Here is a 13,440-nt window from a genome sequence, read left to right as displayed (position 1 = left end):
TGCCATTTGATGTTGTTGTGGTCGCGCCAGCGTCTACATTATGTATGGCAAGCCAAGAGGCTCAGAAATACGCCATAGGCTAATCGCGTTTAAAGCCAAACGCCGTCAAATACGGCGTTTTAAACTGTATTGGACGCCGTAAAATACGCCGTTGTAATTACAAACGCCGTAAAAGACGCGCGAAATACGTCAATGACGCCGTATTTGACGGCGTTTAAGTGTGCATGGAAAGCGCCGCTTTTTACGCCGTTCATCTCGCCATATGACGCCGTAAAAAACGCCGTTTTGGTTGCACAGAGCGCGTGCTATTTTACGGCGTTTTGCTTATAGTATAATGAGACACGCCCGCTGATTTCCACAGCCAGTAAGTTTGAACTGTTCTCTCCCAATCAATGATGAACTGAGTCAGACCAGACGAATTCAGCACGGATCATTTAATCCAATTCTTATGCTCATATATGAGGAGTTATTAAACAAGGGAAAGTGTTGAATAACACTAAATATTGATATAACCAATAGAATGCCCTATGAATTTGTGTTTTAATAGGCCTATTTGAAAAAAATAAGACGAATGTATTTTTTGCTATTTCTAAAAAATGTGTCAGGTTTGTTGGTTGGTCTATAAGCTTCTCCTTCCAGAAATAATAGTGTTCCGATTTTTGTAGGCTAATTAAATTCGTGTTTTATTAATATTACATTGATTATATATTCATTACATAACATTATTACATTTCGTTATATCCAATATATTTTTGTAAAATGAAGATTCAACTAGTTTGCCCTTTCGATCGTCCAGTTCATAGTGAAATAAACGACTTGGGGAAAAAGTCAACCGTTTGTGGGTATAGAGGTTCAGTGAGTAAAGCCGTTTTTAAAATTCGAATTTTGAAATAATTTCCGTCATTTTAAAAGATAAAACATAAGGTGCCAAGGGGAGCAAATGACAATAAATAAATAAATAAATAACAATAACATAGCCTAGTTATTTATTTCCCACATTTGAGTCATTATTCTTAAAAGAAATGTAAATTATGCTTGCAACAATAGCTGTAGGTTAATTGGCCTGGATGAGTGTGATTGATCTAATATTGTGTCCCAGACAGGCATTAAATAATTCGTGAATATTTGTAAAAATTCGTGGCTTGAAAGAGTTGGAAAATTGACAGTTCTGTCGATGTTTTGCCCAGGCAGTTAGTTAAGTAAAACTAAAACTTTTAAAAACATTTAAATGCTAATCGAAATAAACCTGAAATAAAGGAAAATATAACTATTAGTTAAAAAACTTCAACTAAACGGAAATGAGAAATGTTTTTTTTTTTATCAACAAACTGGATTCATTTCGGGTTTTTTTTTCCCTGCCACCTTCAACCGACGCGATCTTCCATTCATTAACCGACAAGATTATGTTAAATTAAAATTAAATTAGAATGAACAAGTGACTGTGACCCATTAAAAATACCAAAAACATTTTTTAGTTTTAGCCTGCATGTAAAATAGCAGCAACAGAATAGGGGGATTTATCATCGTATTCACCTGTGCTTCTGTGAACGGAGAAAAAACAGGATAACATTCATAACTGTATACTCTATCCATAATTCTGATACAATGTTTCTCAACTGGTTTTGTGACAGTGCTTAAAAAGATTTGTATTAATAAACTATGTTTTCTGACTGTCTGTTTTAAAGATGAAGTTGACGATCGCCATATTCGTAGTGAACGCGCCTATAGAGAAATGACATAATAGATAACATAATCAGATAGTAGCCTTTTTCTTTTCTTTTCTTTTTTGAATTTTGAATTATTTCGTTTAAAGACATTTCAAGCTTTGTGTATTTGATGTATTTCTCATGTCTGTGAGGCATTTCGTTAAGTTAGGATGAGATGCGCTCCAGTTAACGTGCAAGTGATCGCGTGGGCGCCTCCATGATTATATTGTCCGTTAGATTTGCTTCTTATTCATTAAAATTAAGATACAATTTATACAAAACGAAATTCACTTTAAAGAAAGGTTTTCTACAAAACAAAACTTAATGAAGTGGTCAAAATCATGTCTGAACCACTCCATGTCTCATACTGCACATCCTATCTTACTCGTGCTGTTCACTTTTCATAAATCAACATAAATGGAAAAAAATAACATAATATTTTAACAAATATGAAACTAAATGCGCTTATTTAATGGCTACAACAGTATAGTAGGCCTACAGACTCTCTATTTGTACAAATTGCTGCACATTCATTTAATCCTGAATTTTGCACACACAAGTTGAAAGGCATTTGTTCAAATCAAGTTCACGGATAATTGTGCGTGCATTTATTAATCATTATGATACTAAAATCATAACAAAGTGGGCTATGCTATACAAAAAAAATCAGATGAGCCCAGAACGCAATTACACGTTAAGTATTTCCCCCCATAGAAAACCATTATAAGAACGCTTAATGTGGCTTATTGCAGATTAGAATGTCCCCTTATTATGTCGAAATAACGAGATATTATGTCGATACTACTGCTGTGTCCACCATGGTCTCCACATTCTTGATCAGCGGAAACGATTTTTGATTGTTTGGGATCTGACTGGCCAGCGTATTTGAAAAAGTTAAGCAAACTTTGCTGTCTTTTTGACATTTTTCTCCTGAGTGAAACGATTGAGGCTAGCAGCAATCTCAACTAGCACAACAAGCGTGCAAGTCATGTGTCACCCATGTTCACATGTTCCGGCTCAAATTAAGCCCTGTGTGACACCCTTTTAAAATGTGAAAATCCTATTAATTTTGCTTTATTGATTTGAATGTTCTTTAATATTTTCTTTAATTTCAGTTCATTATTTAGCTTGGATTTTTTTAATACATAAAATTAATAATTCATTGGGAGCATACGATCGGATTACCACAAATGATCCGTGCTGAATTCGTCTGGTCTGACTCAGTTCATCATTGATTGGGAGAGAACAGTTCAAACTTACTGGCTGTGGAAATCATCGGGCGTGTCTCATTATACTATAAGCAAAACGCCGTAAAATAGCACGCGCTCTGTGCAACCAAAACGGCGTTTTTTACGGCGTCATATGGCGAGATGAACGGCGTAAAAAGCGGCGCTTTCCATGCACACTAAAACGCCGTCAAATACGGCGTCATTGACGTATTTCGCGCGTCTTTTACGGCGTTTGTAATTACAACGGCGTATTTTACGGCGTCCAATACGGTTTAAAACGCCGTATTTTACGGCGTTTGGCTTTAAACGCGATTAGCCTATGGCGTATTTCTGAGCCTCTTGGCTTGCCATAATTATGAGCGCGCTCGCGACGCGCTTACATTTGAAATAACCGTTCGGTTTGAAAATGCGTGCCTTGTACCGAACGGTTTAATACGAATACGCGTACCGTTACACCCCTAAAACAGTGACATAATCGATTATGGCACTTTGCCGCATGCTGAATCGTGCATGCCCCGCATTGCGATGCATTGCCGAATCGATTATTGTTGACACCACTAGTTTCTAGTACTTTTCTAAGCAATCAGACGTATGATTTTTACCTGGCGGACAATACAAAAATCAAATCAAATCATACCTTAGACTTGCATTGAAATGTGCTTCTATTGACAGCTGTTTACTGGATGTTAACATCTCCAATCGCTGATGTCTCTTTCGTCGAAAATAACGATTTCAATGAGTGGTTATTGCCATCTATGTTTCTTGTTCAAAGTATTGAGATTGCAAAACTTTGTTGTAGTTACCAGTCAACCATTGCAATTTCAGGAGTGATTCACTATACCGCAGTTAACCCAACTAAAGCCTACTTTGTTATATTTAATACGCACATTTCAGAAACACTTTAATTTAATTCAATTCACATTTATTTGTATTGCGCTTTTCACAATACACATCATTTCAAAGCAGCTTTACAGAAAATACATGAGTCCACATTACAATTTAGAGTGATCTTTACAATAAGGTCTCATTTTTTAATTTTAAGTTTAAACTAACTTAAACTAACAATGAGCAATATATTTTACAGCATTTATTAACCTTTGTTAATGTTAGTTAATGAAAATGTTAATGTTCATGTTTTTTCACAATACATTAACTAATGATAACAGATACAACTTTGGATATTAAAATGTTGCAAATGTTGAGATTAATATTAACTAAGATTTATAAATGCTGAAGAAGTATTGTTCATTCTTATTTCATGGTAACTAATGTAGTTAACTAATGGTAACAAATAAAACCTTATGGTTAAGTGTTACCCAAATTTCTAAGATCACTTTTTGCTGTGAAATCTTTTCAGATTTTTCAGTAACCTAAGAATAACTTTTAATATTGTTAGTAATATTTCAATATGAACACTTGACTGAAGCAAGTAAGGTTTACTTGATCATCCGTTATCTATTGTAAGTATTTTTTTTGAAAAATCATCTTAAATGTATTAACAGTGTTTACAAATTGTCATTGGTTACTGATTCCAAATTACATGTAAAAAATTGTAGTTAGTAACTTAATCAATTACATTACACATTTAAGTTGATATAATCAAACTACTTTTTGTTTGTTTTTAGATTACTTTTGCCTAACTCGTTTATCACATTGATTTGAATAGGATAATCTTGTACCATATTAAATAAAACTACAAAGAGAAAGAAAATATATTATTTGATGATCTCTCAATCATCATTGTATTGCATTGGCATTGCATAATCATAAAACTAAGCATTTGAATATCATTTTACTAAGACATATTATTGGGAGATAAAGAGTGACAATACTGATATAAAGATCTCATTGATTTAAAAGCTATTATAATCTTAGTTTTTGACCATATAAATATAACCCCAAATCTTGAAAAGTTGGCAATTGTAAAAATGCAATAGAATCAAGAATCTGTGATTTGTAACTTTATTTAACTGACAAAAGTACAAATTAAATTTCCAATGTTTTCACTGAAAAACTTTATTGTATTTTGTAAATATAAGCAAATTTTGATTTTTATGGCTGCAAACACACTCCAAAAAAGTTGGGACAGAGGCACATTTACCACTGTCACATCACTTTTCCTTTTAATTACACTTTTTAATCATTTGGGAATTGAGGATACTAATTGTTGCTGTTTTGCAAGTGGATTTTTTGCCCAATCTCGCCTGATATAAGACAGCTGCTCAACAGTCCGTGGTCGTCGTTGTCTGATTCTCCTTTTCATGATGGGCCATACATTTTCAGTAGGAGACAGGCAGTCAAACACATCCACTGTACGGTGTCTACGAAACCACTCTGTTGTAGCGTGTGCAGAATGAGGCCTGGCATTGTCTTGCCTCCCAGGAAAGATGTCATCTTGATATGTCTCTGTACAATTCCAATAAATGCCTCCACGTCAATGGTACCTTCACACACATGCAAGTCACCCATGCCGTTTGAACTGATGTACCCCATGCACCCCATCCAAAAACAAGCTGAAAAGTGGACTCATCTGGACCACAGCACACATTTCCACTGCGTTTTGGATCGTCTGAGATGAACTCGGGCCCAGAGAACTCGCCGGCATCTCTGCATTGAACTGATGTATAGCTTTCTCCTTGCGTAACAGAGATTCAAGTGGCATCCTTGATGCAGTAGAAGACTGTGTTAAGTGACAACAGTTTTCTAAAGTACTCCTCAGCACATGTGGCTATATTTAACAGAGTAGCATGATGGTTTCTCATGCAATGCCAGTTAAATGCTCAAAGGTCACGCACATTCAACGGAGGTCTCTTGCTTTGCCCTACACAGACGGAGATTTCTCTGGATTTCCTGAATCTTTTCACAATATTATCTATGGTAGATGGTGAAAGACTCTTGAGTGAAGATTAGGTAGATGGCACTCTTTCACCTATTACCAGTTCACCTACTTATTGTGGTCTGAAGTTAAAAGAGTTTAATTAACTTGGATATTCTGTCAGCTTTTCACTTTCATTTTGCCTCTGTCCCAACTTTTTTGGAGTGTGTAGCTGCCATCAAAATAAAAATGTGTTTATATTTACAAAAATAAAATTAAGTTGTTCAGTGAAAACATTGGAAATCTTTTCTTTGTACATTTCTCAGTTAAATAGAGTTGAAAGAGAATTAACAAATCACAGATTCTTGCATGCTACAAAATATCCCAACTTCTCTTGATTTGGGGTTGTATTAACAACCACACCAAATTGCAAATCTTTGCTCATTTCGGACCTCTGAATAAAATTGATGTTCAGGTATGAGCTCCATATTCTCACTATATCACACTAAAAGTTTGATGTATCAAATATAACACTCAACAAAAAATTTTCTTTTTAAATTTTGTCAAAAGGTTCAATTATCCAACCTCTCAGAAGAGCTTTGCATCATGACAGAGAGTTTTGCACATGCAAACACCACTCCTGAAAATGACTAGCCATAATTCAGCTGTTAGTCAGAGATGCTAGAAACAAGATTCAAATGCCAATGCCAGTGATAATTAATATTGACTAATTCTTAATACATGATCAAATGCTGTTTGCCTGATGAACTGTGCTTTTATTTGTTTGTTCTGGTCAGGACCTGGAAGAGCTGTTGAACAGGGTTAACAGCGCAGACTCTGCCCTCGCTATCGAGCGGAGCGGGGCGGCCATCATCGAGCAGATCCAGAGAGCCAGAGAGCGTCGCTCCCAGATCACCTCAGAGGAGATGAAAGCCGTCATAGAGGAAAGAGACACTGCTATAACCAGGGTACAAACCTACGACACACACATGCTCTCCACAAAGGGTCAATCCTAACCCACACCAGCCCTAAAGACTCCACTCACAGTAGTTGTGTACCAAGCCAGAAACCTTTACACCATAGAAAAAAATCAAATACGACTCTCTAAATATTGACTATCTCTCCTCCTCCTGCGATTGAACTCCTCTCCGAGATGACTTTGATTATTGGTCTATTAAAGCACATACATCTGTGTTTATTCACAGATCCTGCACTGATTTAAGAATCAACACACCAGCTACCTAATTCACATGTAGGGACAAATATTGCTGCATAACCTCAAATATTTGGTATATCGTTCCTACACACATAATTCAATCAAATGAAAACAAACAAGCAGGTAGCTAAATATTGACATCCAGATATTCAGCTTCATCATAGAGTTCAAGTGTGGGGCAGTGGATGTATTTGCTGGGATTTCTTTGTTGATAAATATTGCCTACGTTTCAAAATTGGTGTTATATAATGTGCTTGATTTCATTATTTGGACACGGAATTGTATCTAACGGTCATTCCCGGTGTTGTTTTGGGTCAGTGGGTACTGTGTGTTGTAACTTTTATCAGGTGTGATGGTACAGGTCATCGAGGCCTTTCTGACTATTTGATTTCCTAGACTTGTGACACTCAGAAATGAACAGTGTTCCAGACTGGTAATTTACTGTAATCAGTTTTATTGGATATGAGGTGGATTTTTGGAAAGTGATACAACACTCTTTTATATTGCCAAAAATAAGGGGGATTCTGGCAATAAAAGTGGAATTTCTGCAACGAAATGTAGTGTAGATAAAAGCATACTCTTCGTGTGATTGTAAATTCATCTGTGTAGGTGGTTGCAAGGTATAATCTGCTCTAATATTTCTATGGTTGGATTTGCAGGAATATTTTCGATTGGAATGCTTTCTCTCATCCTTATATATTAAAATATAATTTATTTCTGTGATGTTTAAGCTGAATTTTCAGCATCATTACTCCAGTCTTCAGTGTCACATGATCCTTCAGAAATCATTCTAATATGATGATTTACTGCTCAAGAAACATTTCGTATTATTATCAGTTTTTATTGTTATCAGTGTTAAAAACAGTTCTGATCAGTAGTTTTTCAAATCATGTTTTTTTTTTTTTTTTTGGATAAAAGGTTTTTAAAAAAAACGTTTATTTGAAATAGAAATAGTTTGTAACATTATAAATGTCTTTACTGTCACTTTTGATCTATTTAAATAACACCACATAGACTTAAACAACATTAAAAGCTTAATTTTAAAAGCTTCATTTTCACCACAGGGGGACTTTAAAAGTCTATCATTGTATCATTATTGCAGTGATTATTATATTTATGCTTTAAGACAAACCATGTGCAAATTTAACCAAAGACTCGGTTTGAAATCGCTGGTGTTTATGACGTCACAAACTACCTTGTAACTAATCAGGTCAACATGTGATTGTCAACGAGTGGATCTCTGAGCTGGTTGGGGCGGAGCTAATTTGCATATTCATAGAACCAGGTATAGTAAATAAGGCAATGGTGTAGAGTTACATTCAAGCTATTTTAAGGCATGAATACATTTTTTTCAAGGATTTTTTTTTTAAAATATGTCATTTTGGTGATTAAATATGAGTTTTAAGGGATATAATGATTGACTTTACGGGGACATTAAGCATTTGCCCATCTAAATCCAAACAGCGACTTTTTTTTTTGGCCAGGCAGATATATTTTGATAACATTTTTTAAATGATATGCTATTATAGCAATTCATTTTCAATGCCAAAAGGATATAAGAGGGTCTAAGATAAGGACTTTCAAGTCTTTTTTTTTTTTTTTAATGGATTAATAGAGACCTTATGTTTAGATTTTGCCCTGTTCGTATTTTAAATGTACTTGTAGTGCTCAGATTCTTCTGATCGACTGAGTCCTTTATTGGAGGTAGGCCAGATTCATAAAATAAATCCTGTCGTGCAGATAAATGCAGGCGGAAAGCCAGTGACAGCTCAACCATGACAACCTGTGTCAACCTCTCTGAAATGAACAGAAGGCCAGGTGTCACTCTTCCAACTCCACCCCAAAAACCCAGCAGCACACGGCTGCAAAACGTCCCCTAGAAGGCTTTTCATTGGGGCCAAAAACCTGAATCTGTGGGGTAATTTCAGAAATAAGTTGCAAAAACCCCAGGCCTAATCCCTCTGAGACGGGAATGGGTCCTCACTCTATCCTCAAGGATATCTCCCTCCCCTGCCGTTCCACCCATCCCTCTCCTCATCTCGTAGGGATTAGAGCCCGGCTCCAGGCAGAGGGCCGCCACATCCCTTTGGCCTGCCGGAATACGAAAAGCTGGATAAGTGCTGGAAGAAATAAATCTTATTCTCACTTCCTTCCTCTCCTCACAGTCTCCTCACAGTTAACGCAGAGAATAAGATCTGCTTCGTTATGTCCCTGCGCTGAGCGCTTATTGAATTTCTCTTGATCTTGATAGAGTGCTGATGTTAAAGTGAGAGAGGAAATTGAGTCGCATCTCACGGTGAATTGGGCTTTGCTGATTGTCTTGAGATCTTATTCCGCTGAATTTTCTTTCCGCTTGTAGAACATGCTGTCACGTGGGTTCAGACCTCTTATTTCTACTCTTGTGTTTTTGTGCTGTTTAATATTACCATCTGAGACTTTAATTGGTGGATTAAAAAGTTAAAATAGGTTAATGTGTCTGTTCCTACTTCCTACGCTCCATTTCGCCCTGGTTATTTTTGGGTCGCTGACTGCAGTGTTGGCCTTTTGCGTCACCGCAGAGGTGCATTCTGATTAAAATACGTTTCCCCCTAAAAAACATCTGCTGCCCGAGAACCATAACTCAGGCTGACACTAAAGAGGAGCTGTGTGTTTTGTCTGGACGGCGGCGGTATTATTTTAGTCTGCAGAGGAAAGAGACAGGAGCGGGGTCGGTGGCTGAGAGGCTTGTTTGCGCGGGCGCTACTCTTTGAGACGGCTGAATGTTGAAACATTGGGACTTGTCAGGCCGTGAGGATGGTTTACATTCCTGGTAAGTGTCCGTCGATCCTGGAATGTGGACATGGAGAGGAGCACATATGGACTGGTATAAAACAAGCCTACTTACAATAATACCCACCAAAGAGCTGGTCACAACAGTGTATGTTTAAAGCGTCTGTCTGTCTCTCAGTCTGTCTGTATGAAAGTCTGCTGGAGAGTCTCATATTGTAAGGTAAAATGAGGAGAGGACATGGGCTTTGTGGATAGGGAATTATGTTTAGGCACTTGTGCTATTCAATTCTGCTCAGTAAGTAGTCATATTTCAATAGAGTGAAACAATTTTCAAAATGTTATAGTAGTATTTGTAATAGTTTTAGCATTTAATAGTTTTTGAGGGCAGTGTACCACCAACATTAGTTGCACCACTTTACATATAAAACCACATAATATATATATATAGATATATATATATATAACTTATTTAAAATGCATGTTATGTTATTTAGTACTGTCCTGAATAAGATATTTTACATAAAAGATGTTTACATATAGTCCACAAGACAAAAAAATAGCTGAATTTATAAAAATGACCCCGTTCAAAAGTTTATGTACCCTTGATTCTTAATACTGTGTGTGCCCTTACCTCATTAAGACTGTTTTTTTGTTTTGTGATGGTTGTTCTTGAGTCCCTTGTTTGTCCTGAGCAGTTAAACTGCCTAATGTTCTTCAGAAAAATCCTTCAGGTCCTGCAAATTATTCAGTTTTCCAGCATCTTTTGCATATTTTAACCCCTTTCCAGCAGTGAGTATGATTTTGAGATCCATCTTTTCACACTGAGGACAATTGAGGGACTCAAACACAACTATTAAAGAAGGTTAAAAACATTCACTTATCCTCCAGAAGGAAACACAAAGCATTAACTTTTGAACAGGATGAAGATGTCCACATTTTTTTGTTTAAATATAAAAAATAATAATTTAGTACTGCCCTTCAGAAGCAACAGAAGATACTTATATCTTTTCCGGAAGACAAATTAAGTACAATTTACCTTGATTTTAATTTAAACATCAAATTGTTTCATCCCCTGGCTATTTATTTGTATAATTTGTGTGTGTGTGTATAGATAGATAGATAGATAGATAGATAGATAGATAGATAGATAGATAGATAGATAGATAGATAGATAGATAGATAGATAGATAGATTGATTTTGTATTACCATGCTATTACCGGGAAAATGCATAATTTAAAATGTTTACTTAACTTTGTTTATGTTAACTTAAAAAGTTCATTTATTATTATTTTTTGTTTATTTTTGCAAAATTTGTTTGACATATCATTATTTTTACCTGTATAACATTTACTTTGACGTGCAAAAAATAATAATAATTAAAAAAACCAAAAAACTTTTTGGCATCTCTCAAACTCAAGCAGTCTTTTGTAATGTGCATTTTCCTAATATTTGAATGCTGTTGAGTTACTCAAGTGGCTGAAACTATTTCTCTTTCCACTGTATAGACGTTCCACAGCACACATATTTTTCTTCATAAAAGAAAGTGATTTTATATTTGAAATATACCACAAATGAGTCTGTCCCTCCAGGGATCACAGACACAAACTGAGAGTAATATCAGCAAGTGTGTGCTGAGGTTCTTACAGTAAATATAGTCATAACTGAGAATGTAGATTTATACCCTGCAGAGATTTCACCTCTCATAGAACAGGCTTGCATACACTATTTTTCCATGTGGCAGTGCAACTGGTTTTCACAGGATTCTTGAGCCAACTTTAATGCAAATATTATTTAAACGCTTTCAACAAAGTTGTAATCATTTTGTGCACCAGCGTTTGCACTTTAAATTATTTTGTCAATAAAATGACCCCTACTCCTCATAAAACGATTAATTATAGATCATAAGATTGTAAGAATTGAATATCTAACCAGTTATTTGGAATGTAAATATAATATAGTACAATGCATAGAGGATATGTCTGAGCAATTCTGAGAAACATCAGAGATGTTCTTTTTTAGATGTGTTTGATCCCACTCCCAGTGAAAGTGACTGGGTAAGATCACCAGGAGTTAATTTGACATAGTTCTGGCTTGTTTGTTTAATGCAGAAGTAACCATGTGTAAAAGCAAGCCTCTAATAGCTGGTCTATTCACCTGGGTAAATTGTGATTTAATGCATTCAAGTGATCCTGCTTCTCTCTCTCTCTCTCTCTCTCTCTCTCTCTCTCTCTCTCTCTCTCTCTCTCTCTCTCTCTCTCTCTCTCTCTCTCTCTCTCTCTCTCTCTCTCTCTCTCTCTCTCTCTCTCTCTCTTTCCCAGTGCAAGCGTCTGGAACAAGAGCTTATTCGTGTGAAAGAGCCATGCCATAATTCTGCAAACAGCAGCCGCCACCTGGCCGCCCAAAACAATCGGGAACGAGCGAGCAAGGTAAAGCGCACACACACACCTCCCACGTGGGAAGAAGCCTCTGGAAATTAATGTCACGAGCCCTCGGGTTAGCCCACGCTAGCTTTCACAGAATGCACACGCTTACCGAAACACACCAGGGGTGTTTGCCAACAACACCATCCTCGAATCCGACCTTCACCGTACGAGCAGTCCCCCGTACGCGCACACGGTCGCCCCTGGACCCTTTATCAGCCCGTCATTACACTCTCCACTGTATCATTCATTAACTTCTATTTGCTCTCTCCTGCTCTTGTTTTCCAGCGATTTGCAGCGATAGACTGGTGGCCACGGGTGTCTGTTTGACAGGGTTTTAGGATGACACAGGCTGGTCAGTGTGCTGCGATGCCTCGCTGCGGGTCTGTCAGGGAGACGCAGGGCAAACACGGGCCTATTTGATTTGCTGTATTTATCTGATGCAGCCAGAGCCCTTGAGTTTAATGCAGAGTGCTGTAAAAGGGCCGTCATTAGATAGAGCTATGTAAACATGCACTGAGAGAGACTTGGGCGAGCAGGGGTGCTGAGTCAGGGTCAGACATGTATCTGAACAAACTGACTTAACCCGCGTCTTAGCTGGATACATTCACACACTAACTACATTAGTTGTAATCATCCACTTAACCTCATCGCCCAATGGGCTGCAGGTGTCAGATGGGAGGTTGAGCTTGTGTTATTATTAGCAGTCATGGTGAAATAGTTTTTACACCGTTTTATTCATCACATACATATCAGTGCAATGGTAGTGAAATAGTGTACCATCTCTAAATGGCTCATGACTAATAAAAAAAGGTTTATGATGGTCGACTAGTCAACTAATTGTCCAACAACTGAGATTTGAATGTATACACCTCACTAGTTCAAACATCAGTTGTTAGACGTAAATTGTCTAATATAAAATTTTGATAGTTTTATAGGGTAAAACGTAATCGGTTACTAACGTAACCTCGGTTCTCTCTAGAAGAGGGAACGAGTATTGCGTAAGTTAGCTTACGCTACGGGGTAAAGTCATCTTTTCTCGAGATATGAAGCCAAAAAATTATCCTTAATTTTTAATTCATTGTCAACGCAGTGCAGCAGCTAGCAGACCTAGAGGGGGCTTCCTAGCGCGCTCATTGGCTGCTCCGCGGCAACTGCATAAGCGCGCGCCCTCACGCGTCACAGCCCGCCAAAAGGGGAGTGGCTTAGCGTATATAAAGAAGGCTCGGAGGCTGATTCTCTGGTTTTCCGTCAACTGAAGCGACATGAGCTCGTGGCGCGAGC

The 13,440-nt window shown here is 37.1% G+C and overlaps 1 protein-coding gene across 2 annotated transcripts in view; it reads left to right on the top strand.

Annotated features, from left to right (window-relative positions):
- mipol1 (mirror-image polydactyly 1) overlaps positions 1 to 13,440 on the top strand; it is a 91,170-nt gene that overhangs the window by 43,915 nt on the left and 33,815 nt on the right. For both annotated transcript variants that reach the window (XM_084097138.1, XM_084097137.1), the window contains exons 10-11: positions 6,548 to 6,718; positions 12,055 to 12,162. In XM_084097138.1, coding sequence (XP_083953264.1) covers positions 6,548 to 6,718; positions 12,055 to 12,162 — 279 coding nt within the window. The remainder of the gene's footprint in view (positions 1 to 6,547; positions 6,719 to 12,054; positions 12,163 to 13,440) is intronic.

Source organism: Abramis brama (genome assembly GCF_963993115.1).
Source record: "Abramis brama genome assembly, chromosome: 21".
NCBI lineage: Eukaryota > Metazoa > Chordata > Actinopteri > Cypriniformes > Leuciscidae > Abramis > Abramis brama.
This window is presented reverse-complemented; position numbering and strand designations above follow the sequence as displayed.